This window comes from Thermochaetoides thermophila (genome assembly GCF_000221225.1).
Source record: "Thermochaetoides thermophila DSM 1495 unplaced genomic scaffold scf7180000011812, whole genome shotgun sequence".
In the NCBI taxonomy this organism is placed as follows: domain Eukaryota; kingdom Fungi; phylum Ascomycota; class Sordariomycetes; order Sordariales; family Chaetomiaceae; genus Thermochaetoides; species Thermochaetoides thermophila.
The window spans coordinates 26,549-50,842 of NW_006383028.1; the positions used below are offsets into that span (position 1 = coordinate 26,549).

Below are 24,294 nucleotides of genomic sequence, written 5' to 3' on the forward strand. Positions count from 1 at the left end.
TGAACAGGACGTCCAATGCTCGGACCTGAAATCTGGACTTGAACTTATTTGGCTCCTCTTTCTTTCGCCTTTCACCTGTCCCTGGAGCCGCTGGACGCGCTGCATCTGATCGGCTCCTCAGATTGGATCCCTGCCCCAGTAATCCCCCCTTTCCACAGTAAACCCCACTGCCCCCCTCCCTTCCCCCTTGTGAGTTGTGACTGGCTGCCTTCTCTCTCTCCAACCACTCCTATCGAGTCTATTGTCATTGTCCCCATTCTCCCCTCCCCACTTGCACCCCGCTATCCGCCGACTCAACGGTGCTCGACGAGTACAGAATCCGCTCGTTTCCGACCCGTCCATCCGTTGTCGTCCGTTCATAAGAGGTAAGTATCCGTCGCCATTGCCGGAGCCCCAGACCCGATCCCAATTCCCAGTCTCAAAAAAGCATTCCAATTCCCAGCAGATTCCCGAGCCTTTTCTGTACCAGATCTGCCCCGTTCCCCAAATCTCGAGTATCTTCCAAGTTCCAGATCCCCAGATCTGTCACCAAGCTCTCTTCCTTCCCTATCGCGGGACAAGCTTTAAGACTCCCTGCCTTCCATCCTCTCATTTCCAGAAAACTACCCGTGATCCCATCTCTTTTTGTTTTTGATCTCATACCACCCAGACCCTGAACACTCCTGTAACCTATGAGCAATCTTATGCCTGCCTGCAACATCCGCCTCCACAAGCTGCCATCCCAGACCCCCAGACCCAGAGGCCACGTGCAGTTACAACACACGCTGCAGCCGCAGGATCCTTGGGACCAGCGGCATCCGTAGGACACGCATCTCAGCATCTATTAATATTTATCAGTTATCCATTCAACTTCACCAATTTATCGTCTGCCCTCCTACTCCCCCCATATTTATCTACTTCCCATAATAATACGTACACCCTGTTTAACACCCTCTCACCGGCTCAATGGCGACAGTAATCCAGGCACAGCCTCTTCCCCCGGGTGGCGGGTTACACCCGTTACAAGCCAAAGCACTCATGGCAGCCCAGCAGCAGCAGCAACAACAGCAGCAGCAGCAGCAGCAACAAGGGCAGCCCCCACAAAAAGACGCCAATGAGGAGCCCTTTGATCCATCGAGGAAGCTCACTGCCCATGACTTTGTGCGCGTGCGCACCCTGGGGACGGGTATGCAATCCCTTGTTTGCTTCTGCTCCATACAAGCCCTTCTCATCATTGCCGTTTCAAACCCGTCAAACCGCTGATGTGTCATGTTGGTTGTTTTTTTTTTTCTTACAGGCACTTTTGCCCGGGTGTGTCTTGTACGCCCGTCCCACGGCAGCGAGGCCGACCGCAGCAAGGTCTACGCCCTCAAGATCCTGCGCAAGACCGATGTGATCCGTCTCAAGCAGATCGACCACGTGCGTTCCGAGCGCCAGATTCTGGCTGATGTGCGCGGCCATCCCTTTGTAGCCGACCTCGTCGCCTCCTTTTCCGACGCGACGACCCTCTACCTGCTTCTGACCTATGTCCCTGGCGGCGAGCTGTTCACGTATCTGCGCCGCTTCCGCCGTTTTGATGAGGACACGGCCCGGTTTTATGCCGCTGAGATTGTTCTCGTCCTGGAGTTCTTGCACGAACAGTGCGGTGGCGTTGCCTTCCGGGATCTGAAGCCGGAGAACTTGCTGCTGGACGAGCAGGGGCATATCAAGTTGGTTGATTTCGGGTTTGCCAAGAGGTTAACGAATGAGAGCAGTGGCGCCAACAACGGCGAGTTGACTGAGACCTATACGTTATGTGGCACGCCGGAGTACCTAGCGCCCGAGGTGATTCAGAATAAGGGCCATACGACGGCTGTTGACTGGTGGGCATTGGGCATCCTGATCTTTGAGTTTTTGACCGGATATCCTCCGTTCTGGCATCAAAATCCTCTAGAGATTTACAAACAGTACGTTTCCTTCAGAAAAAAAAACCCTTTCATTTACTTGGGTGCTAACGTTCTGCGAATAGAATCATCGAAAAACCTATCACAACAGTCCTCCCTCAATCCCCTCCCCTCTCTGTCTCTGCGCAGGACATCATCACCCAGCTCTGCAACGTCGACCGCTCCCGGCGTCTCGGCAACGTTAGCGGCGGCGCCGCCCGCGTCAAAGCTCACCCCTTCTTTGCAGACCACAACGTCGACTGGGACGCCCTGTACCACCGCCGCGTGAGGGCCCCCATCATCCCTCCCGTGCGGTATCCCGGGGATGCAAGGTGTTATGACATCTATCCCGAGGAAGACGCCATCAAGGAGGAGTATACCGAGGAGATGCGGGAGAAGTATGACGAGTTTTTCAAGGACTTTTGAGGGGTTTGAGTGACGTTTACGTTTGAAATTCTTATCCTTCGTCTGGATTCCTGCTTTTGCTGATTATTTTTTTTTTATTTTTATTTTCGTGTGTTCGAATACCCTGGAGTTTGTTTGGCGGAGTTAATGGGAAAGGTGTACATGGATGGATAGGTATGTGTTACTGGCCAATGATGACACAACCAAGTTTAATGGTTGTCAAAACCCCGCAGTGATAATGTTTTGAGATGGGTCAATGGGTTGGTTATTGTTATACTACCTGGGTGGCGTTTTGTGATATGGGCATGGGCGGCGGCGGGAGGGAGGTGTGTGTTTCCAAGCTTTTATTGTCATGGTTTATTCGCCTACAGAGGTGAAGTGGATAGAATAAAATGCAAAGTGTTAAAACAGCAAGGTTGATGCTCCGTTTCTCTGTCACATTTTCGCTCAGACCAACCTGACTTCATGACTTGCAGGGGTTGTTGTCTTGGGCTCGAGCCGAGGCGTGAAACCTCATGACTTGAAGCAGGAACAGTCACATGGAACAGCCACATGAGAATTGTTGGAATAACCCCTTGATATGCGACTGAAACTCGGGTGAGTGGAAGCAAAAGCCTCAAGCCTGATTCAGGAAATGGCTCCCATGTTGTCGGAATGAGTGAATCTGGCATAGTTTAGAACCAAATTCAACATCCTGCAATATACGTTTTACTTTCAATATCGACATATACTCTTCTAGAGGCAAGTCAAAGCAAAGCCCAATCATCTGATGAATCAAATCAAACCAAACCAAGCACAAGCTCCGAATTCACAACTCTCACTCTCATGACAACGGTAAACAGCAACCCAATCAACCCCAAAACAACCACCACCCCCCAAGCCCCAAAGCAACCATCGTAGATAAAACCAAAGCTCCCTCGCGTGTACTCCACAAAAGCGCCGTCAATCCAACAACCAACTCCCGCTGCCTAGCCGCTGCCCGACGTTCCCAAGCATGCACGTCTACAGTAAATGGTAATTTCACCCGGGGATCATCTTCCCATTCCCGGTGCTGTTCATGATGCCCAATACCCCTGCTTCTCAACCCCTCAGCCGCTGAGGAGGTTGACGCTATCGACGAAGGAGGAGGAGGAGGAGCCAACTCCTCTGTCGACAAAAGCGGCACCTCCCCGCGCCAGAAGACAGCGCGGTGATCGCTTGTCCTGACGACTGGGAGCGCGTCGTACGCTTTTGTGACAATCTTCTTTTTGTCACGGGAGGAGGAGTTCACCCAAGGCGGGACATCCAGCCACAAAACGCGGTCACACCACGCCGGCCAGCGATGTCTGGCAAACCGCCAGGTAACTCCTTCTTCCTCCCCTCCTTGTGGAGAGTCAGGGTTGGTGACGACGACTTTGTATGTCGGAGGGAACTTGACTTCTGCTTCGGACAGGCCGTGCAGGGTCCGGCCTGCTAGGCGTTCTTGTGTGAGTTGGTCGCGGGCGAAGAATTGGGAGTAATGAGGGTCTTCAGGGTTTGGCGTAACGGAGGGGAAGATGTCGTCGGGTGTTGGGGCGGTAGAGGAGATGCGGTAGTTGAGGTCGCCGGCGATGAAGAAGTAAGAGGTGGGGCTGTAGATGGTATGGGAATGTAACTTGGCGAGTTGTTGAGAAGTGTTGGGGTTGGAGACTGGTAGAAGGGGGGCGGCGTCTGAGGAGGGATCCTCTTCCTCTGTCAGTGATGGCCCTTCTGTAGCAGAAGAGAGCAGATGCTTTGGATCTTCAAAAATCAGCCCTTCGACAATCGCCCGCCAGTCTGCGTTTCTCTTATGGACATTCCACTCCATAGCAGCAAGGTGAGCAGCAACGAACGTGAGCTCAGTCGTCTTTCCCGTTCCCCTTTCTGTCTCACTACCGCGGCTGCTGTCCCACGTTACCCGCAGGCCAACTGCCCCCTTATTCCCCATCTCCGCCATACCGAACCCACACTCTGCCCCCTCGACCTTGCGAACGCGTTTCGGCTCACGGACGTACAGCATGATAGCCGTCATCCCGACGTTTCTCGCGCGAACAAGCGTGTACGGACCTGACTTTGTGCTATGCTGCCGCCTGTTGAGCTGAGAAGAAGGCGATGCTGCTGATGACGATGATGAACCGATCAACGGCTCTTGATCACTGCCAGCGGTATCTGCGCCATCTTCAATCCCAGACCTCGGTACCGACGCCGAAACCCCCTCCTCACTAAGGACCCTCCCCGCAGCAAGGTTCAGTGCCTCGCCAAACCGATCCAGATACCTGTCCAAAAACCAGGACCCAACAAACGCATACGAGATGGGCGCCACCTCTTGAAGGGAGCTACCCATCCAGCAAACATCAGCATCTCATATCATCACAGCCGTCTGATTAGCGGAGTGTGAAGACCTACATGACAACCACATCGGGCAACCCGGTCGCATTTTGTGTGAGCGCCCTCTTCAAATGCGCCGCAAACACCGGCACTTCAATGAGGTTCTTGGCGCAGTTAAACGTCAAGATAAGAACGTCGAGCACAGCCGACGGGGAAACCATATTGGCGCTCTTCCCAGCACTGCTGCCAGCTTCTTCGATGTAGTCGTTGGTAGCAAGATCGGTGGAATGGACCGGCTGTCGTGATGTCCGGGCCTCCATCCCACAAAGTAGGTAATCGGTCCCTATTATCCGTGTATCGATATGGAACCGTGACGTTACGTCCAGTCCAGGCCAGGCCGCAAGTTTAGACGGCTTCGCATTCGGTACTTGGGATGGAAAGCTTGTTTCTGAAATTCATCCGAGGCCAACCGCCGGGCCGGTTGGAGATATCGGGTCAGTCGTTAGGCCGCGCCACGCGAGCCGGCAGGTAAGCGGCTGAGCTTGGCGCGCGGGCGGGGTTCTACAAGTGCCTTAAGGAACCAGCACTAGAAGCAGAGTAGGGATGAAAGTTGACCATCAGGCAGTGCAATCAAGAAATGCTTTACTGGACATCCCAAAGGGCTTTATAGACCAGCTTCTCAGAGCAGTTGGGCAGTTCATATCCGGCAAATGTACCCATGGGAGGACACCCAGGGGCAAGATTCGGCAGAAATTGTCGACCAGTCACCAGTCAGCGAGGCACGCTGGAGATCACGCATGCGATATAAAGATCCCGTGATGAGGCTGAGCCAGCCCGCTTTGCACAGGCAACCCACATACACAGAATTGACCCCGGCACCAAAGGTTTAGACCTGAGAATGAAAAACGAAACTCAATTCCGAAACTATCTGGTATGTAATTAATCCCTGCGGTGGCTTCCCCCCAAAAGCCAGAGTGCGCTTTATGAAGACGGTGCCAAGTTCCAGGCACCAGCTCCCAACGCTCCCAAGCAGAGCCGAGAAGCCAGCAACCGCATCCACAGAGAATACCGTTGTGGCCACCCGATAACGGGACGTCTGGCCCAGTCCATTCACTCCTTGGGCCCGAGGTCCTGAGTTCTTCCTAGACATCCCATGTCCTGCTCTGCCCGCCGCTTAGATAAATTTATGACCATTGTATGTAAACGGCGGCCCACGGAGCCAAGACTGTGAGATCAGTTCGAGACGGCGCTACGGACAGCCAGATAGATCGTGGTGGTCCACGACCCGTCTCGGACGATCGCACAGTCAGTCCGTGTTCTAACGTCTGAAAAAAAAACAAATAGATCAAGAATCTATCGTCCCCTTTACCTCCCCACAAGCGATTCCCGATGCGATAGCCGAAGCCAAATACTGAATCGGAAAATAAAAGGAACGGAAACGGAAAGAGACACTGAACTAAGGAATACTTAGAGGGGCTGATGAAGAAGCATGCTGCAAATTGACACACGGTTGCCAAATCTCCCACCGATGAATCCTGACGAAATCATGACTGTCTCGACTAAGGGAATTTCGACTCGGTTGCCTTCCCATCCTTGACCGTTTCTCAACATCGTGGCACCGAAAGGCGTTAGCCCAAACAGCAGCAACCCCATCGGCACTCCGAGGAGCCTCGAAGTGCCGACCTGCCGTTCGGTGGAAGTTGGCCAAGCAGTGCACGTCAGACCAATGCTAGCCGCGAGGCCATGCACCAATCTGACGGCACTGCCAAACCAAGCGTCGCCCGAGCCAGATAAAAATACCACTTAACCGAAGAGATGCCGAGAAAAAAGAAAAGGAGTGGTGAGGTGGGGGGAAGGGAGAAACATAATCCCATGATGTCGGCGCTGAAGGCGTGAATCCGTAACCGATACTGATCTCGATCCCAAACAGGAGCAAAGTATTTGCCCACGAAGATGCCCCAGATCGAGATCCCGCCAGAGGGCGAGCCGTAGCCATGGCCACGCTCCATCCGATCGACCAGAGAAACATGCTCAAGCAGCCCCAAAGTGCAGGCGCTAATTACCAATTGTCCTTCAGCGGTACTTCACTCCATGGGCCTGTACTTGTTGTATCCCATGCCAGGGTCCTGAGCCCTAGCAGCCGAGCGCAGCCTATTTACCGATAACTGATGGTCAGCCTTCTGTCAGCATTTGTACCCTCCGGCTAGCGTCAAGCATTGCACTTCACACGCCAAGGAAATTTAAAGATTCCTTACTGCTAGGAATGCTTTTGGGTTGGGTAGGCTTGGTGGTCACTCACATCCTGTCGCTGCCGGGAAGGGCGCGGGAGGCATCCGGGGTATCGGTGATTTGCTTGCGCGTTGCACGAGGCAGGGCCGCCGGAGCTTGCTTGGCGGCCTGCTGCTGCTGCTGCTGCTTCTGGCGCTCATCCTCGTTCTGGTTCCCGTTGTTCGCCGCCTGAGCGATAGCTTGAGCGTTCTTTTGGTACTTGTAGACGGTCCAGTCAAAGACGTAGTCGTATTGGAATCCCTCGCGAACAAACAAGTCACGGAAGATCTTGCGCAGGTAGCTGTAGTCAGGCTTGTCATCGAAGCGAAGCGACCGGGTGTAGTTGAGGTAGATGGCAAACTCATTAGGGAAGCCACGGCAGAGCACATCGGTGGGAGTGGTCATCTTCTTCTCCATGATACGGTCATACTTCTGCTTCTTGGTGGCAGCCTTCAGACCCTGCCAGGGGAGGGAGCCACGGCAGAAGTAAAGCATGACGTAGCCGAGCGACTCCATATCATCACGGCGGGACTGCTCGACACCAAGGTGGGTGTTGATAGAGGCATAACGGGCCGTGCCGGTCAGGTTCTTGTTCTCCCTGTACGGGATATGGAAGTGCGTCTTGGGATCGCGGTACTTCTTGGCGAGACCGAAGTCGATGACGTTGACCTGGTTGCCACGCTTGCCAATGCCCATCAGGAAGTTGTCGGGCTTGATGTCGCGGTGGATGAAGGACTTGGCGTGGATGTACTCGATACGGGAGATGAGCTGGTCAGCCAGCAGCAGGACGGTCTTCAGGGAGAACTTGCGGTTGCAGAAGTTGAAAAGGTCCTCAAGACTGGGACCGAGAAGGTCGAGAACCATGGCATTGTAGTCGCACTCAGTGCCGAACCAGCGGACAAAGGGAATGCCGACACCGCCAGCAAGAGACTTGTAGACGCGGGCTTCATACTCAAGCTGAGGGTGCTTGGCCTTGACACTCTCGAGCTTGATGGCGATCTCTTCACCCGAGATGATGTTAGTGCCGAGGTAGATATCACCAAACGAGCCCGAGCCAATCTTGCGGCCGATGCGGTACTTGTTGCCGACACGCAGGTCCTGTTGACGGACGAGTTAGCGAGACCTGTCTCTCCTCGGTGCTTCGTCTTGCCCACGTCGCTCGACCGTTGCCAGATAGCAAACGATTCGGCAAACAGGGCTGTGCGAACACCAAACTGGTCGTATGATGCGCAAACAAGCGAAATGTCAGGGCTTCTACGTACCAAAGGCGGCTCCTGCGAACGCACCATGGACGACATTTTGGCGGTGATGAGGAATGGCTGTGATTGTCGGAGTCAAATTACTGCAAGCGAGTTGTCAGTATGCCGCTTGTCCATCGAAGAAAAGAGCAAAATCGAAGATTAAAATCAGAAACGAGCCAGAGCAGCGGGAAGAAAAATAAACGGATGCTCAGCTCGGCGATGGAGTCGGTGAGAGCACCCAAAGCAGTTGGCTTCTGCCTTGCCAAGAAATCGGTTGTCGGAAATCGGAGGAATTCCTCAGGCCTCAGGCGCTATGATGCAAGGACGCGCTTTCCTCTGCTGTTTTGCGAGGAACAAAATAATAGGAAGACATATGGTATGCTTACCAGTGATGAAGTCGACGTGCTGACCTCTGTAGGGCCGTTGCAGGACGGGAATCGAGATGGTGTGGAGGAAGAAGATCGATCCGCTGCGGTAGATATGCAGAGGCAGAAAGGCGCTGGGCAGCCGGTGGGCGCGTGATGAGGTGGCAAAAGCGGAGCTGAAGAACAGGCCGTACAGGAAACAGCCGCACACAGGGATTTCGGACCAAAATGGGGATTTGGCGTGGCGGCAGAGTGGTTTCCGGCAAGCAGTTTTGCGGTGTTGTGCTCAAAAACAGAGCCGTTTTTCGCTGGGCCTGGCTGTCGTGAGGAGAACCTCAGGGAAGCAGAGAGCGCGGTGGGTTGGGGGCACACAGGGTGAGAGTGGGAGAAAAGGGTTGGCAGGAGGCAGGTAAGGAGGAGAAATCAGTCAGCACGAGCGAGCCAGCGACTGGGGGGCCGATCCCAGGCCACGAATCTGACTGGGTCCGAAGCCTGCAAGTGGCAGCCGCGAAAGAGCGGGACTGGGCGCCAAGCAGGGAATGGCTCAAACCGCGCCCGCTCCACAGGCCTTTTGGACCAACCAAAACCGGCCTTGCACAGTGCGAATTTGCGCTCATGGCAAAGATGACAAAGGGCGCGATGCTTCACTCGTCCAACGCCGCAACGCACTCCAACCACGTCCATGCGCTCATGCACTGCCTGCTGCCCAGCAACAACACATGGTAGGCGGCCGATGGCCAGTCAGGCAGATGGGCATACACAGTAAAATCGATAGGGCAGCTTCGAGCAGCAACCCAATGCAATGCGCACTGCCGCACGATAGGAAGTCCGGGGAACCTGAAGACCTGGGGGGAAGGAGAACGACTGGCGGTGGTAATCTATTGTTGTTGTCCTTCTGATTGGAAGCCCCTCTTTTTGGACGCTTCCGCCTGGCAAAGGCGGCTCCTATCCGAAGCAACACGCCGCTCGCAGCGACAGTTCCAGACGGTTGGAGTGCCAGCACACACATGCACTTCCAGTTGATTACAACTCCACATAAATCGGATCCCGGCCGCGCCACAAGACGCAGATACCAACTCTTGCGGACACACGTATCCGGGCTCTTGGGGATCGTCAGGCCAGATCTCACCAGAGTTGTCACGAGGCTGTTATGCCGCCCGCGCAGGAGCCTTGTCACTTCTTCCACAATTGGTAGAGCTTTCCAGAGGCCCTTCCAACACGTCAGCTTGCTTAAGGGAGAGTGCCCAAGTGGTAAAAGTGATCGCGACATACGGGGCTAGATCCGGCGTGGGTAGGGCATGTTTGCTTTCTGGTTTCGGAAAACAGACGCTTGGCTTGGTTCCGAGCCAACTTTAAAGTGTCTTGTCTTTCGATCAAGGCCATTTGGTTTCAAAACAAACCGCTCCTCAGTCGGTAGGTCAACGTGAGATGCCTTGGCTCTGGTGATGTCCGTTCGGGTGCTTATGGCGCGCCTTACGGCAGGAGACGATGAGTGCCAAAAATCGCACTGTACTGTATGTTGGTCTGTGCCTTCACTGGGCCCGTTGGCTGCGGCCTCTTGAACTTTTTGATGCCCTGCAACCGTCATTTGAGCGTTCACTACCAGAACAAAGACAACATCCATCCTACCTCAGCTGCCGGAAGAAGTGATGTCAACAAGACAAACAACAAGGTTCGTTCCTCCTATTGTTGGCGAGGATTAAACTATATCAACCACCTCCACGGAGATGCAGTTGGTTTCGGCGATGGTGATGGCACTGTAGATTCCTGAGTGTTGCACCTCATAAATTTAACCCATGCATTTTTTCTTCGGTCGTTTCCTTTGCCTTCGCTTGCTCTCGGCCCTGCCGTCGCCTTCCCGGACAGCCAGGGGCAAAACACCACACGAGCGCCATCCTCAGCCCCACCAAACTCCGATCTCTTCTTGACGGCCCCTTTTTGTCATCACCAGAGCGACGGTTTCAGGCTGCTAGAAGCGATTGTTGAACTCCACCCTGGGAACGTGGGATGCTGCAACGGCTTTTTCCATTGCCAGTCAGACTTCAGTCCGTTCAACGTCCCTTGCGCTGCCATCGCGCAAGGGCTTTGATGCACAGGCTCAAGTGGCACAGCCAGCTCAGATTTTTTGTGTTTTCAAGCTTCCTGTCCGGTCTTGACAATGTCTGACCGCCTGAGAAGATGGTGTGACGTACCTAAGTAGGTTAGTACCTGCTACGTACCGCAAAAAAAACTGAAGCAGAGAGCAACATCTGAACCGTCGACCACACCGAGAGTAACGTTCCTGCCCTTTGCATCAGCCTTACCTACCGGAATGTCAACAAGCTTTTTACAACATTACAATAGGTAGTTGCAAATGGTCGAGTCCGTGAGCTTCCATATCCTCCTGTGACACAAGCAGGTCCTCCGGGATGCGGCACATATCCCTCTGGCGGCTGTGAAGTGACGAGTACTCGCTTGGCAGTCGCAATGTAAAGGAACTAAGCGCTGCAGGACGCCCTCGCCGAGGGTTTCTGTGCCTCGAAATAGCAGATCGCCGGCTTGGCACGACATCAAGCACGTCGATCGGCAGCTGCGTCTCCAAATCATGTGCTGCGTCTTCGATGCCCGTTACTCGTCGATATCTTGCGCGCGTTGCCTGTGCACGACTTCGGACGCAGTATGTTATAAGGCGGGCACTCTGATTGATCAGCATGACCCAAGGCGTGAGAACAATCGAAATATGTACTTCGCCGCTGCGTGGTTGACCTCAACGGAGATACACTACCCCCCAAATCACGGTAATATCATGCGTAAGGCGGCGGTCCGCCTATCTCTGTCTGAACCCGACATGCATTGCCTCACCACCCAGCCGGGCCTTGCCGGTGATGCCGACCGAGCCTTAATTTCCACTCTAACTTACCTAGGCCTAAAAAACCTTTATGTCATCTTGACCACTGCTGTTTAACGACCCCAACTTTTTTCATATTCTAGACGGTGATGATCTTATAACCGAGCAGCCATAAGTACCTCTAACTAGTAGTAAACAGGCGCAAGTAAGATTGTCGTTCACTCTTGGCGTTCCGCTGGATGTTTCTTGCCTGCTCAGGACTCTACATCGAGGCCGGATAATCAAACTGGATGCAAGGCACTCCATTCCTCGGACCTGCGTTACCTGGGTAAGTGCTCAACGGGTTCCAATATCTTGAAGACATCATTTCCTGTTCGTACATAGATACCTAGTTATCTTGCAAGCTTCTCATGTCGCTCTCGCCATATTTTGGGTGGAATTGATGATTATCATGATCCTGACTTGAAAGAGTCACGTCACGGCCCTCACCTCATTTCAAACCGTAGTTCTTGAGAGCTCTGGTTTTTTGCGTCATTGACCACAGACCTCGGCCTTTCCTATATGCCCAATAGCGTGCTTGCTCAATTGTGAAACGGCGAGTCAAGTCCCTGAGATACAGGAAAGTCCACTAGGCCTAGAGCTTCAGTCGTAGCACTTCTTTACTGCTGATGAAGATTCCGGACGCTTGCATAGCTGATATCAATTGGCAGAGGATATGAACCACTGTACTACTAAAGCTCCGCTTTATATAATATTAACCCCCAGATAGGACGCTATAATCTCTTCTCTGATTGCCCATCATATCTTGGCTTTCGATGTTCTAATGCTGGAGCGAGACGGACGGAATCAAACCAAATCAAAAAGAAGACATAAGACAGCAGATGTCCACGGAAAGGAGCATATTGATCGAAATGGGTGTTAAAGCGCGTATCACCTTGAAATAATGACCCCAAAAAATAATGATAAGCTCCTACGCCAACTCAGTCTGCTCAGCAGGGCAGACCATAGAAGATGAGACAAATCTAATAAAAAAAGATAGAGAGCTACGACAACACGCTTCCAGCCCGAGCTCGAACCATTCTGGAAAAGAAAAAAGACAAAACGGCAATGATATGGAAAAAAGGTACAACATCCGGGATTCGCTGGTCGACACGGACGCAATTACTGACCGGACCCTCAGTGGCTCAACTAGGGCAGAGCGGACGGGATGCCGTGCTTTCCGCCGGGTATGGTCGTACGTGGTAAGGCGTTGCCAAAACTTCTCTATATCTCGGCCTGGTACTCTTATGGAATTATTGTTGGCGATCCCTGAAACGATGGTCTGCCTTAATCTCTCAGTTTCCCTTAGAGCACCCGTTATGGTTCACTATGTGTGGCATACAGACAGGTGCTTACAGCAGGTCCATCATTAAAGAGATTGGGAGGATGTGAGAGAGCTTAGGACAATCCGGATTTCTTCACATACACACTCCTGCCACTAGAATCTTCGTCATGTTCTAACATTGGTAGAGGACGAACTAACCTCACCTCTTGATCTCTCGGATTGTTCTCCCTGCTTCCATTCTTCCTTACCATCTTTTTCACTCTTTTGTTTACTTTCTTATTAGTCTGAAGTTCGGATAACCCCACTTAAGTACCAGCCATCAATAACAACTTGAGGAGAAAACTGAACTATATTTGCTGAGCTATTTGGGCACGCTGGCAAGTAACAATATTCGTGTTTTGCATTTTAAAGCCCGTCTACACACCGACACGAAGCCTGTGTGTAGACAGCTCAGCTTAAGGGTAGGTCGGACATGGTAGCAAACCTCACGTTGTCATTAGAAGCAAGCTACGCAGCAGTTTTCAACTGTCCATGTGTCATCAGGTGAGATCCAATGAGGTCTCACTCAAACTGTCATGTCGCATTAAACAGTTGAACTTAGGGCTGCAAATACATACCAGCACAAGATAGACCTCTTCAATTGGTTCCAGTACAAAGGCTGACGACTACTTACCTGATAGGCTTGCTTGGAAGCGGTCTTGGGTTCATTAGACAAGCGTCGACTTACCGCACAATCTACACCCGGTATTGGATTTGAGTGTCAGTAATCTATCGCTCCCAAACGATGAAGTTTCTTCGAGATTATCCATCTTCAATCAGGTGAAGATTGATCCTCACCCGCCCGGGCAAAGGTTATGGCTAGGTTATACCCCACAGAACTGGGTGGCTCAGATAGGAAAGAGGGGCATCACCCCTGGGTGAGAATATCTGTTCCCCTTTGTCTGGAGCACTTGTCCCCCTTTCCCCAGAGCGGGACTCGATGAGTTGAATTGAGTTCTGATCACCTTTCTCCACTGCCATGTTTCTAGAGTGGCGTTCCTCCGGCTGGAACCTTTTGCTCATATCGAGCACGCAGTGGCACCTTTCTTGATGACAAGATAGGCAGATAAACTTGTTTCTCGGTCTTAGCTCATCTTGACTGGGATTAAGGGAAGAAGTGGCGCGGCCATGCGAATTTTTTTTTTTTCATCTCACTCCCCCATGCTTTGCGGGGCAGGGAACCTCAAGAGTGTGAAGAACCTTCGGGTGATCCCCCCCTTTTTTTTTTCTTTTTCGGTTGGCTCTCCGAGAGAGTATGTATTGGTGATGTCAATAGGGGACTCTGGTGTTATTGCAGAGCAATCACTCCATAGCACGTTAATAAAGAACAATGAATTGGGACTGATCCTCACCCTGCTGCTTTAAGACCTTGACAAGACTTCTCAGCTTGTATAAGTAGACACCACTAAACATTTGCGGTCATAATCCCGCCGGGAGCTCGACACACGGGACCTAGCTCCTGGAATGGTCGCGAAAGCACCCGATGCGCATCGACTGATTTCAGGTGTTTGCAGGTGCTTGGCTCACTAAAAGAAGTATGTGAATACAATACTGAGCTTCAGAGAAGCTTGCAACTCATGTTGAGCATCTAATTGACGAATCTGAGCGGATGTTGACGGCTGTGATCGCTTTCTCTGGCGATAGGTCGTTTAAGATATACCACGGCCAGCGGTGACCTCATCTCATGTTCTGTCGGTTTGGTCCCTGCTGTTGTATCCAGGGGCGCATGAATGGCTGGCGCAAGGAACCGGCCCTGACCCTGGATGGCGAGGCCAGGGACGGCGTGTAGCCAACCACAATAGGCATGGTGGATCCCCAGCTACCCCACCAAGAAGAACAGGTGCGGGCCAAGCGTCAAGCATAAAGTCTGAATCTGTTGGGTGGCAGATCTCCGCATCACAAGCCGCGTTCTGTTGCCTTTGTTCCCCCTTTTCTAGCTGAATTGGGAGAAAAAAATAAAATATAGAGGTTCGAGAATTTCAATTCACTATATCAGTCGCTTGATTAGTGTCACTGCGTTGCGAAAACCAGCAGTAAAATATATTGTCTTGGCTGTGCACAGGGGCAACCCTCACCAGGCTCTCGGCAATCCGTGGCCATACACCGCTGCCCATTTTTGGCATCGCGCTCCCGATCTCCACCGATCCACAAGCGCGACCTGGCCTCGTTGAGGAGAAGAAGCACAGCACAGAGAGCTCGCACACAGGATCAACAACCATCAACGGCTCCCTTCCCTCCTTCTCATCTGCCGCCTTTCCTTCCTGTCCTGCTGTTTGCATTGCAACGACGGGAGCTCCCAGCCAGAGCGTTGCACCACGAGAACAGGTGGAAGGCGTTTGAGCGCGTTGTGACTCTCAACTGGCCCTAGGCCAATTGCAGCTGGCCATCATCGCGCACAAGCCCCAGATCTCTCCAAGGACAACCCTTTCCCACTTCCGCACCAGCTCTCGCCCGCCCGGCGTTTGCATCCGCGGGATCTCATCCACCGCGTCCCTGAAAACTGAACACCCCAAGGCAGAATCGCAGTCACGCAGTCACCTGTCCAGTGCTCACGGATTCCCTTCCATCTCATCCTGTGTGTGCGCCGCACGCGATATTTCTGCCGCCAGCACTTCCAGTTCGCTGCCCCAGAGCCAGAGCCATATCTTCCAGGTTGCTGCGCCGACCCTGCAGCGGGAGCCTCAGGATAGCAAGCGCAACGTGGAGAACGGGAAAGCACAGGGCTGCGAATCAACACTCTGGAAGCAACCTGCGTCTGCTGCCGCATCTACCGCACCACGCGTCGCCAGCCATATCCGAACACCTGGGACTTTCCAGCTGCCAAACTGCGAGGCCGATCTGCCGACCGACTTGCCCGCCTGGCTGCGCAGCCCCGTAGAAGCGTAAACCACACACATACCTTACTTGACAGCATTCTTCGTCAACCTACCTACCTTGCTTCTTTTTCCCCCCCCCTCGCAACGCCTCACTGCACTCGCATTCCTGGAGCAGCACAACCCGCAGTTCGGCTGCGTGCGAAAGTCGATCCCGCCGCCCTCCCGAGATTGCGACGGAGTCCTCACCCACGGCTACGATTGATGGCCCTTTTCCGCATCTAAAAAGGGTTGGAACGTCGATTCGGATCAAAACGATCAAATCTTCCATATCGAGCGGGGACGGGGTAAAAAAAAAAAAAAGCGCGTTTCTCGGTTGACACGGTCCCTACAGTCCACGTTAACTTCCAGAACGTGGTAGCGACCCGCCGCCGTCTGAAAACGCTCCTTATCCCCACTGGTATGACGCCAGCCCTGGTCAAAGGAATTCGGTCCAAGACATTTTGACACGGTAGCACAGGGCGCTCTAAGAACGCATCAACCCACTCGGCACGCAAACTGTTGCCGTGAACATCGTCAACCGGGCAGATTTCCCGCCAAACCACTTTCCATCATGGCAACTTCGCAAGGGCAGCAAGGTGAGCCCCATCGCCGTCTCCGTCCCCGTCCCCCTACCCCTTTTCTCACTTTAATTGATGCCACCATCCTGGATGGCGCCCTGGACGCATTCCCCTGTTCGCCGCCTCTGCTTTCTTGCTTCGCCGCTTGGTGCTTGCGGATAGCCAACAGCGCACATGGATGCGAGTGCTCTGCTTCCCAGTTTTTTCGGCATCTGTCCATGGTCCAAGGATGCCGCGCTGGCACCTGGGCAAGCCCACCAGCCCGCCCTGCCATTTGAGCCCGCTGTGTCATGTAAAGGAGATTACTGTTTCATCCCCTATCAGCGTCGTCATTTGCCTGCATGGACCGGCGATCCAAATCCACTATTTTTGTTTGGCCAATTTGCTGACTGCATCTGCCCATTTACATAGACCGGCAGCCGTCTGGCTTGCTCTTGAATCTCAACTCCAACAATCCTTTCCGCAATCGCGCTGCATCGCCCGCCGTTGCTGCTTCTCCCCCGCCGCCTGTCTCTCCTTTCGACGACCCCCCTCCGCGCCCGCTTTCGCGTAACCCTTTTCTCGACCCCGCCATCACGAGCAGAGCCAGCTTTTCCAACATGCGGTCATCGTCGGAGCTTCCGCCTCTCGAGAAACGACCATCGCTCACGGCTGAGGAGATTTTTGTATGTTTTCGCAAACCGTTTGAACGGTTGGCACAAAATGTAAAAAAAAAAAAAAAAACAAAAACTAATCAGATTGGTTTGACGCCAGGGCTCTTTGAGTCTCGAGGACACGCCAGCGACTTCGAAAGCCCCGCCGCGTCCAGGCCCTCCGAACCCTTCTCAAGGTCCGCCTAAAGATCGCCGACCCCCTCCTCCTCCTTTCCGCGAAGGCATTCCTCCCCCTCCTCCCGGACGCCGTGGCCCTCCCCCGCCGAATCATCGCCCGACCCGATCCCAGGAAGAGGCCCTTCGTGCTCGCAAAATGCAAGGTGCGCCGGACAAACACGGGCACCCAGAACCTCCTCGTTCGCCTCATAGGCGTCCAGAGCGGCCCGACCGACCTGAGCGGCGTCCACGCCGGAACTCGGAATCATCCATTATGGATTCTAGCAGGACCATGACCGAGGAGGAGAGGAGAGAGCGCGAGCGCCGGCGCGAGCGCGAGCGTAGGCACAAGGAGATGAAGCCCAAGCCGAGCCGCAAGCTCGACATTATTGACCAGCTGGATGCAACCAGCATTTATGGCACAGGAAGTGAGTGTCTTTAGCACCGTTAACTTGTCATTTCTTATATCTCTTGCTGACCATTTCTTCGTAGTTTTCCACCACGACGGACCCTTCGATGCCTTGAACCCTCACCGCAACCGGCAAGGCAGCCGGCGCGCTCCTATGCAAGCTTTCCCTGAAGGCTCTTTGAACAACACCATTGGTGGTCCCGGCCCTCTTAACTCGCGACCTGATCATTCGAACTTATTTGGTCATGGCGACGAGGAAGCATTCTCAGAGTGGTCCAGCAGTGGCAAGGATCGGAACGGTGAATACTCCAGCAAGACTGAAGTGCCCGTGTTTGACCCTCTCAGCCGCGGTACCGTCCTTCACGGCGACGAATCGCTCGGTCTCGGCACGTCGACCTTCTTGGAAGGCACGCCAGCTGCCCGTTCGGCGATCGAGGAACGCGAAAAGGAACGCCAGGCGCAGTTGATGAACGAGGGTCTCCAGCGCAAGAAGTCTCTTGCCCACCGTATTCGCAATATTAAGGGAGGCAATCGCGAACCGACCAGGTTCGGTTCTTCCGACTCGTACGTGCGTAAGCAATCCGAGAGTGGTCCTTCGGGCAACAACCCTTTCTTCAACTCCGAGTATAGAGGTGGCGATGAGGGTTTCTCGGTGCGGAAGGCTGAGGCACCTGGTAGCCCCAAGGGTGGTAACATCGGCGTGGCACTTGAACGCCGAGCCACCGCCGACGGTACGGTCACCGCCGGTAGCGAGGAGACCGCGCGTCCTATTCCCCCTCCCCCGCCTTCGAAGCCTACCGGTCTGCTTGGTCGCATGAAGAGTCTGAAGGGTCGGCGGAAGCCTCCTGCACCACCGGATGCCGATGCTGGGGCCATGCCGGGCACAGCGATTTAGAGAAATCGTTTGTCAGTGTTTAAGCGGAAGAGGAGAGCGTTGTTTCGCACGAGGTCACGTGCTGGCTCCAGACGGGTGAAGTGAATGTCGGGGTATCGCAAATGTCTTTTTTTTCCCGGTCCTTTATTTGATGCATCACACTTCGACGTACATAGTCCCTGCTTACCTCTTCGCATTTGGTTTCTGTTTCCCTTTTCCCTAACTTAGTTGGGGACATGATGCATCCATAGGACACTACTATGGGTAACGGTGGTTAAGAGCAGTGGTGGTACTTCACAGGTCTGTGGGTTTGTGGGTTGGTTTTCCGAGCAATGGAGATTTGGGAGAGTACCTTATAGGGTATCGACCTGGTTTGGGATTGAGGATGTATGGGGTTGGCATACCAAGGTGCCTAGGTTAGGCGGTTGGTTCCGGTTGGGCTTTGTCCTGTCCCAGGACGGACAGACAGATCGTTTATCACGACGAGATGTGGAACAGCCCTCATACAATGCATGCATGTCCCGGGCTTTTTGCCTGTGGCATGTCATCGAATCCGTTAAACGGCCGGCTGGTTGTTGGGCAATTCTGTGGCCGGCAGGATTTGACATCGGGGGGATATTGGATGGAATAGGAGAGTAGTGTCGACGTACTGTTGTTGTAATGACTATTGTTTTGTTTTCCTTTTTCACTAACTGCTACCACCACTCTTACTATACGTACTCTACTTAGTATTACGTAGCGACATCAGAGTTCTCTTCACCCTTGTTCCCTTTCATAATCGAGCCCGGCTGATCTTCTCGCCTTAACATTTCCATCGTCTGTCTGTGTGGTGACTTGTTGATGTAATCATCCCTAACGTTGCCTCAAGGGTGACAAATTTCTAATGATAGGATCATCAGGGGCTGAAACTTGTGGGTAAGGATCTGAGGTGGTGAAGTTGGTGGGGCGACCCGATGGTCGGGAAGCGTTGCATCTGTTGGTTGAAGGATTCTCGTTTCAGTGTAGCGAGAAACCTTGATGTAGCCTGACAAACATCATCCAGTTGAGAAGAGAGCATTGCGACGTGTCATCGGCGGATGTAAGGTCGAGCAAGATCTTCGTCATACTGCGATATGTGCATAGCGTCGTTTTGGGGACAACGCCCCTTCCTTCTATCCAACATTGAGGTTTAAAGGGGCGAACTCCAGGCTCTGAGTTTCCCCAGAGTCGTGGTTTCCCACCTGTTGGTCTTCTGGAATCTTTATCTCAAGGTTTTACGAAGTTTTGATTCATTTGTTTTGGAAGTTCAAGAAGTTCCATGTATTACCTGGTTGTGTCATGTGCACCAAAGCTTTAACCCCTCGGTTAGACCAGAGAGCTGACCCGTCTCCATAACAATGATGGCCCTCGCAGCGACCGTTTGGCCGACAACTCCAGCACCTCCTAGACTTCCCTCTCACGTTTGGCTGTTTATCTAATCATATTGATACTGTGGCCAGCCATGGATCTTGAAGCTTGTTCTCCTGGACAGCTCGAGCCTGTTCCTGCATCAATACTGCTCGACCACGAACTAGCCAAACGAAAGCTGGCCGATAAAAAGGGCAGGATAGTGACTGGATGTAGTGCGCTTGACAACTATGTCCTGCTCGGCGGGTTTGAGCGCGGTTCCGTTGTTGGAGTGAGCGCAGAGGATGAGGAGTTAGGCTTATTGGTGAGTCTCTTTTAAGTAACAGAGTACAGACTCTTCTGCGCCCTTCAGGCTGACCATCTCTCATTCAGCTTGGTCTGCAAATGATCGCCTGCACTCTGACCTCTAATACTTGTGCCAGGACAATGATCGTGACAACGCTGCCAACTGCGATGATACTTCCCAAGCTCCGGGCCGCGTTGATGAACCAGCTTTCTGCTCAGGGGTTAGACAGCCTGCAGTCCAGGGTCAAGCAGTGCCTGGAGAGGATCTCTATTGCCAGAGTGTTCGATATCGACGGGTTCAAAGAGGTCTTAAAGGAGCTTGGAGAGGCTGCTATCTCGGCTGAGACTCATGCACAAGAGCTACAGAAGAACGCTAAGGTCCCGGGAGCTGGTGAGCCTGCAAAATCTCACCAACAGGCTGTCCCTGAGGAACGGGAACGGACTGAGATTCCGGATAGCGAAGAAGAAGACCTGTGCTCTCCTGAACCATTGCCACAAGAACCCCCTGATATACAACTACCCCCAGCGGAGCTTGCTCAAACTGTTTCTTCAGTTCCGGATATTGTCCTTGTCGCACATATGTCTAACCTGCTGAACGCCCTCTTCGCCAGTCGTGACAAGCAACCAGCCCACGACACTATGCTCCTGCTCTCTTCTCAGTTGCATTCCTTTGCTCGTTCCTCTGCCATGAACGGGCCTGTTTTCATGTTGCTCAACTCTACAATCTCCCCCACGTCAAGTTCACATGACGAATCCATCATAGGGAAGGGAATGAAGCTCTCCAAACAGGTAGAGCCCACTCTTTGTTCCATCTTCAATCCCGCACCACAGTCTTCTCCTCTAAGACGTCATCATCCGTGTAACGTTCCAGGACGTTTTGTGCGGGACCCAGCACAACGTAACAAGCCTGCGTTTGGCCAAGTGTTTGCGCAAATGGTCGACCTCCATCTCTTATGCACTAGGGTGCCGAGGACAAAGGTTGACGCAGCGGCTGTTGCTGCTCGTCCTGGAGGAGGGTTGGTAGAAGTCTCGTATACATGGGTGGTTGAGGTGCTTTTGGACGAGACTGGCGTTCTTGAAAGGGTAGTGGCCGATCATATGGGGGACGAAGGCTGGGTACGGAGGTGTAGGGAGCAGAGATGGGCTGCTGTGGATGTTGATCAGGGAAGGATTGTGGATGCTGTTTTATAGTGAGCACTGGAGTTTTTAGGGGCTAATCGGAAGCTATTGCTTGTTTGACTATGACCTAGGTTTTGAGGAGTTTATGATACAAACCGGGCCTAACGCCAACTGGCGACTTAACTCACACGATCACACTCACAAGTCTCCTATCGCCGCTACATACTTCTGCCCAGCCTTTTTCATATACAAGGCTTCTTGAGTACATGTGTCCATCATAGCAGCTCCCGACAGCCGCGTCTCGTCCTCGACGTACGGCTCCAACCGGGCCTTAAGCTCCTCCACGCTCACTTCTCCACTTTTCAAGTTCTCGCCATTGCCTCCATGCTTACACGGCGGAACCAGCACCTGATCAATAACATGAATCACCCCGTCAGCTGCAACCCCATCACGAATCAACACTCTCGTAAACCCATTCACCAAAATCGTCACCCAACCATGCCAACGCCGGATGTCCACACTCAGCGGCAGATCATGCAGCAGCGTCGTCAAATCCACATGCTCATACCCAAATCCAAAGCCCGCTTCCATCTCATTTCCATCATGATGCCCCTTCTTGCCTGAATAGAATGCATCCGAGTACAGCGTCTCGTTCAATGCCACATGGTACTTCACTAGGGCTTTCAAATACGGCTTTCCGTGCTCAGAGAAGAGGAAGGCGTTCGCCCTCCGGCCGAGCCTCATCCAAGCGTGGTTATCAGGAGCGAAGAAGGTTGCTCCTCCTGACCGGGGCAGGTCGGCGAGCTCGGAAGCCAGGCCTGTTGTTTCGAGCGCGAGCGTTAGAGTGCTGAAGTGTGAGGGGAGAAGGCGTAGGGCGGTGGTTTGGTTGGGAGGGGGGATGAGAAGGGAGTCGATGAGGTGGATAATGCCGTTTTTGGCGTGGATTGTGACGGTGTGCGGGGTGAGGACTGTGCGGAAGTTGAGGTAAGTTCGTTGGAGGAAGGGGGTTGTAAAGGAGCGGATGCGTTGGGGGTGATGATGGTGATATTTGGGGGATAGTTCGGATGAGAAGCCTAGGCCTGGGGGATGGAGGGAGGTTGGGATGGTCTTGGAGTGCCGGATGCGGCAGAGGGGCCAGCGGCCAGGGAGGATGTGGTAATGGAGGAGGGAGTCGATAAATTCTTTCCAGTGAGGGCAGTGATGGTGGTCGCCGTCGTGGTCGTGATTTCCATCGTGGTCATGGTCGTGATGGTGGTCATGACCATGGTTATGGTCACCGTCATGATCGCTATCACTCTCGTTATCAGAGCTGTGGTCATGGTCACCATCATGACCATGGCCACCGTGGCCGTCGTGATCTCCGTGCCCATCATGCCCATGATGGCCATGGCGACAGCGCCGACGACAAAACGCCCCGTTCGTCGGCAACAGCAAGGTGTGGTTATGCTTGTCATCGTCGAGCAGCTCCTTGATGCCGTCATGCTCCTCGACAAGCTTGAAAAAACGACTCACATGCTCACACTCGCTAATCACCTCATAGATAGTCTTGTCGGGGAAACTGGGACCGCGATGGCCGTGGTGGCCGTGGCCATGGTCTGGATGATGATCCTCGTCGCTGGCATAGGCATGACTGAGATCGATGTTCTCATCAACCAGGTGGCTCAGGTGAATGTCCCGAATGAGGTCTTCGCCAAGGACATCGGAATACAGTTCACGAGCCTGTTCCCAGGGGAGACAGTCCCACCATGCTTGAACTGGATCCTTTTTGGGAGATAGAGAGCAATAAGACTGCCCTTCCTTTGCCTCGCAAGCGAAGGGGACTTGAGACCGATCCGGAACTGGACTTGCTAGGGCAGAAATGACCACTGCCGTCGTAACGGCAATCATGGAGAGGCGCCTCATTGTTTAGATATTCTTCTCTCTTAGCAAATGTTGTTTTCTTTTTGATTGGAATTGACTTCTCGAGATGTTGGTGTGGGCTTTCTCAGTCCCTGTCTAAACCTTCAAGAACTCGCTTCACCAAACCAGGCACGACACATTTAATCACTCAAAACCGAACTTACTTGCATTGACAGTCGTCATGACTTGCAAGCACGGGCTACGCGTGACCGGCAAAGACCCTGTGGATAAAGTTGCCTTGGTCGACTGCGTCATCGTCAATTCAGTGAGCCAGTGCGCCGTGCTCTGACTGACGACTCGGGGGCAGGAGAACAGCTGTTTTATTTCCTGCTACGGGAACTTTTCAGTCCATGACTGAGCGCTGTGGTAAGATGGGTCAAAAAGAGAAGCTCGAAACTCTCGTCTACCTCTTGGGCTTTCATCTTAACGAGAGCTGAACCTCGACCTCCCAACTCTTCGAGAACCCCCTTGGCAGCCTGTGGCCCAGGGCTGCCGTCAACGCCAGGGCAGTGCAGCTTCCAAGCTAACCAACATACGTAGGCAATTGATACAAGCTCTCTGTTACCTGTCTGCGTGCGCCTCACATGCGGCCGAATGAGCTCCAAATTTCAGGGATGACTGGCAAAAGCCCTCGATAGCCACACAAGAAACTCTCCGTCAGGCTGGAAAGATACCCGAACTGCATTCATGATTAACTCGTACGTAGACACACTCCGACTTAAAGCATACCGAGACCCCGAAAAGCCTTACAAACATATCATCTGGGTCGATCTGGGGAAAACCGTCCCCACAGCTTCGCCTCATTTACCCCGCGGGTCATGCGTCGGTCCCAAATACCTGGTTCCTGCAGATGACGAACATGATCTGGTGGACGCCTTACACTGCCGGTATCGCTCGCATATCTTCAGGAGAGAGTAGTCGAGGCGCAGGCTGGTTGCCGTCGTGCCGACGATGTCGAGGTATGAAGTCATCGTCGATATGTGGGAGGTAAACGGCCTATCTTTGGGGCCCGGGCAGCGATTGGATAGAATTCGGCTGTCCCGAGACCGACCCGCGCCCTCACAGCACGCCTCACTGGTGAGGCCAGTGGACAACCGGTTTGGGTGTGGCCCGTGCCACATGAAATGTGGGGAACGCCAAGCTGTTAAGGATAGCCAAGGATGGCTAAGATGGGGCACCAGGAACACTTTTCTGGATCGCCTGTTCGTCTGGAGGTCTTCATTCTTCACCGTCTTTATTCTTTCACCGCGCCTACGGGTAGACCCCGGTCCGAGGAAAATGCTCGATGGCATCTAACTGTGGTCACGTGAATTGCATCGTTTTGTCTCCCTGCGCAGACTCGAATGCAAGCCGGCCCAACGATGCGGATTTGGCAGCTCAGATGA

The 24,294-nt window shown here is 53.2% G+C and overlaps 7 protein-coding genes across 7 annotated transcripts; 4 read left to right on the forward strand and 3 right to left on the reverse strand.

Annotated features, from left to right (window-relative positions):
* Positions 1 to 945: 945 nt before the first annotated feature.
* CTHT_0007920 (uncharacterized protein) lies at positions 946 to 2,327 on the forward strand (the record flags this gene model as incomplete). Its single annotated transcript, XM_006691259.1, has 3 exons — positions 946 to 1,165; positions 1,277 to 1,925; positions 1,988 to 2,327. 3 exons carry the CDS (start codon positions 946 to 948, stop codon positions 2,325 to 2,327), a joined length of 1,209 nt encoding a protein of 402 aa, XP_006691322.1.
* Positions 2,328 to 3,394: 1,067 nt separating this feature from the next.
* On the reverse strand, positions 3,395 to 4,951 carry CTHT_0007930 (inositol or phosphatidylinositol phosphatase-like protein; the record flags this gene model as incomplete). The annotated part of the gene is made up of 3 exons (XM_006691260.1): positions 3,395 to 3,452; positions 3,533 to 4,639; positions 4,710 to 4,951. The coding sequence occupies 3 exons, from the start codon at positions 4,949 to 4,951 to the stop codon at positions 3,395 to 3,397; spliced, it is 1,407 nt and encodes a 468-aa protein (XP_006691323.1).
* Positions 4,952 to 6,715: 1,764 nt separating this feature from the next.
* CTHT_0007940 (casein kinase I-like protein) lies at positions 6,716 to 8,197 on the reverse strand (the record flags this gene model as incomplete). The annotated part of the gene is made up of 3 exons (XM_006691261.1): positions 6,716 to 6,782; positions 6,931 to 7,997; positions 8,162 to 8,197. The coding sequence occupies 3 exons, from the start codon at positions 8,195 to 8,197 to the stop codon at positions 6,716 to 6,718; spliced, it is 1,170 nt and encodes a 389-aa protein (XP_006691324.1).
* Positions 8,198 to 14,499: 6,302 nt separating this feature from the next.
* CTHT_0007950 (uncharacterized protein) lies at positions 14,500 to 15,581 on the forward strand (the record flags this gene model as incomplete). Its single annotated transcript, XM_006691262.1, has 2 exons — positions 14,500 to 14,535; positions 15,075 to 15,581. The coding sequence occupies 2 exons, from the start codon at positions 14,500 to 14,502 to the stop codon at positions 15,579 to 15,581; spliced, it is 543 nt and encodes a 180-aa protein (XP_006691325.1).
* Positions 15,582 to 16,121: 540 nt separating this feature from the next.
* CTHT_0007960 (uncharacterized protein) lies at positions 16,122 to 18,241 on the forward strand (the record flags this gene model as incomplete). Its single annotated transcript, XM_006691263.1, has 4 exons — positions 16,122 to 16,146; positions 16,540 to 16,793; positions 16,882 to 17,365; positions 17,430 to 18,241. 4 exons carry the CDS (start codon positions 16,122 to 16,124, stop codon positions 18,239 to 18,241), a joined length of 1,575 nt encoding a protein of 524 aa, XP_006691326.1.
* Positions 18,242 to 19,700: 1,459 nt separating this feature from the next.
* On the forward strand, positions 19,701 to 21,082 carry CTHT_0007970 (uncharacterized protein; the record flags this gene model as incomplete). The annotated part of the gene is made up of 2 exons (XM_006691264.1): positions 19,701 to 19,910; positions 19,979 to 21,082. The coding sequence occupies 2 exons, from the start codon at positions 19,701 to 19,703 to the stop codon at positions 21,080 to 21,082; spliced, it is 1,314 nt and encodes a 437-aa protein (XP_006691327.1).
* A 126-nt stretch (positions 21,083 to 21,208) lies between these two features.
* On the reverse strand, positions 21,209 to 22,912 carry CTHT_0007980 (uncharacterized protein; the record flags this gene model as incomplete). Its single annotated transcript, XM_006691265.1, has 1 exon — positions 21,209 to 22,912. The coding sequence occupies one exon, from the start codon at positions 22,910 to 22,912 to the stop codon at positions 21,209 to 21,211; it is 1,704 nt and encodes a 567-aa protein (XP_006691328.1).
* Positions 22,913 to 24,294: the final 1,382 nt, after the last annotated feature.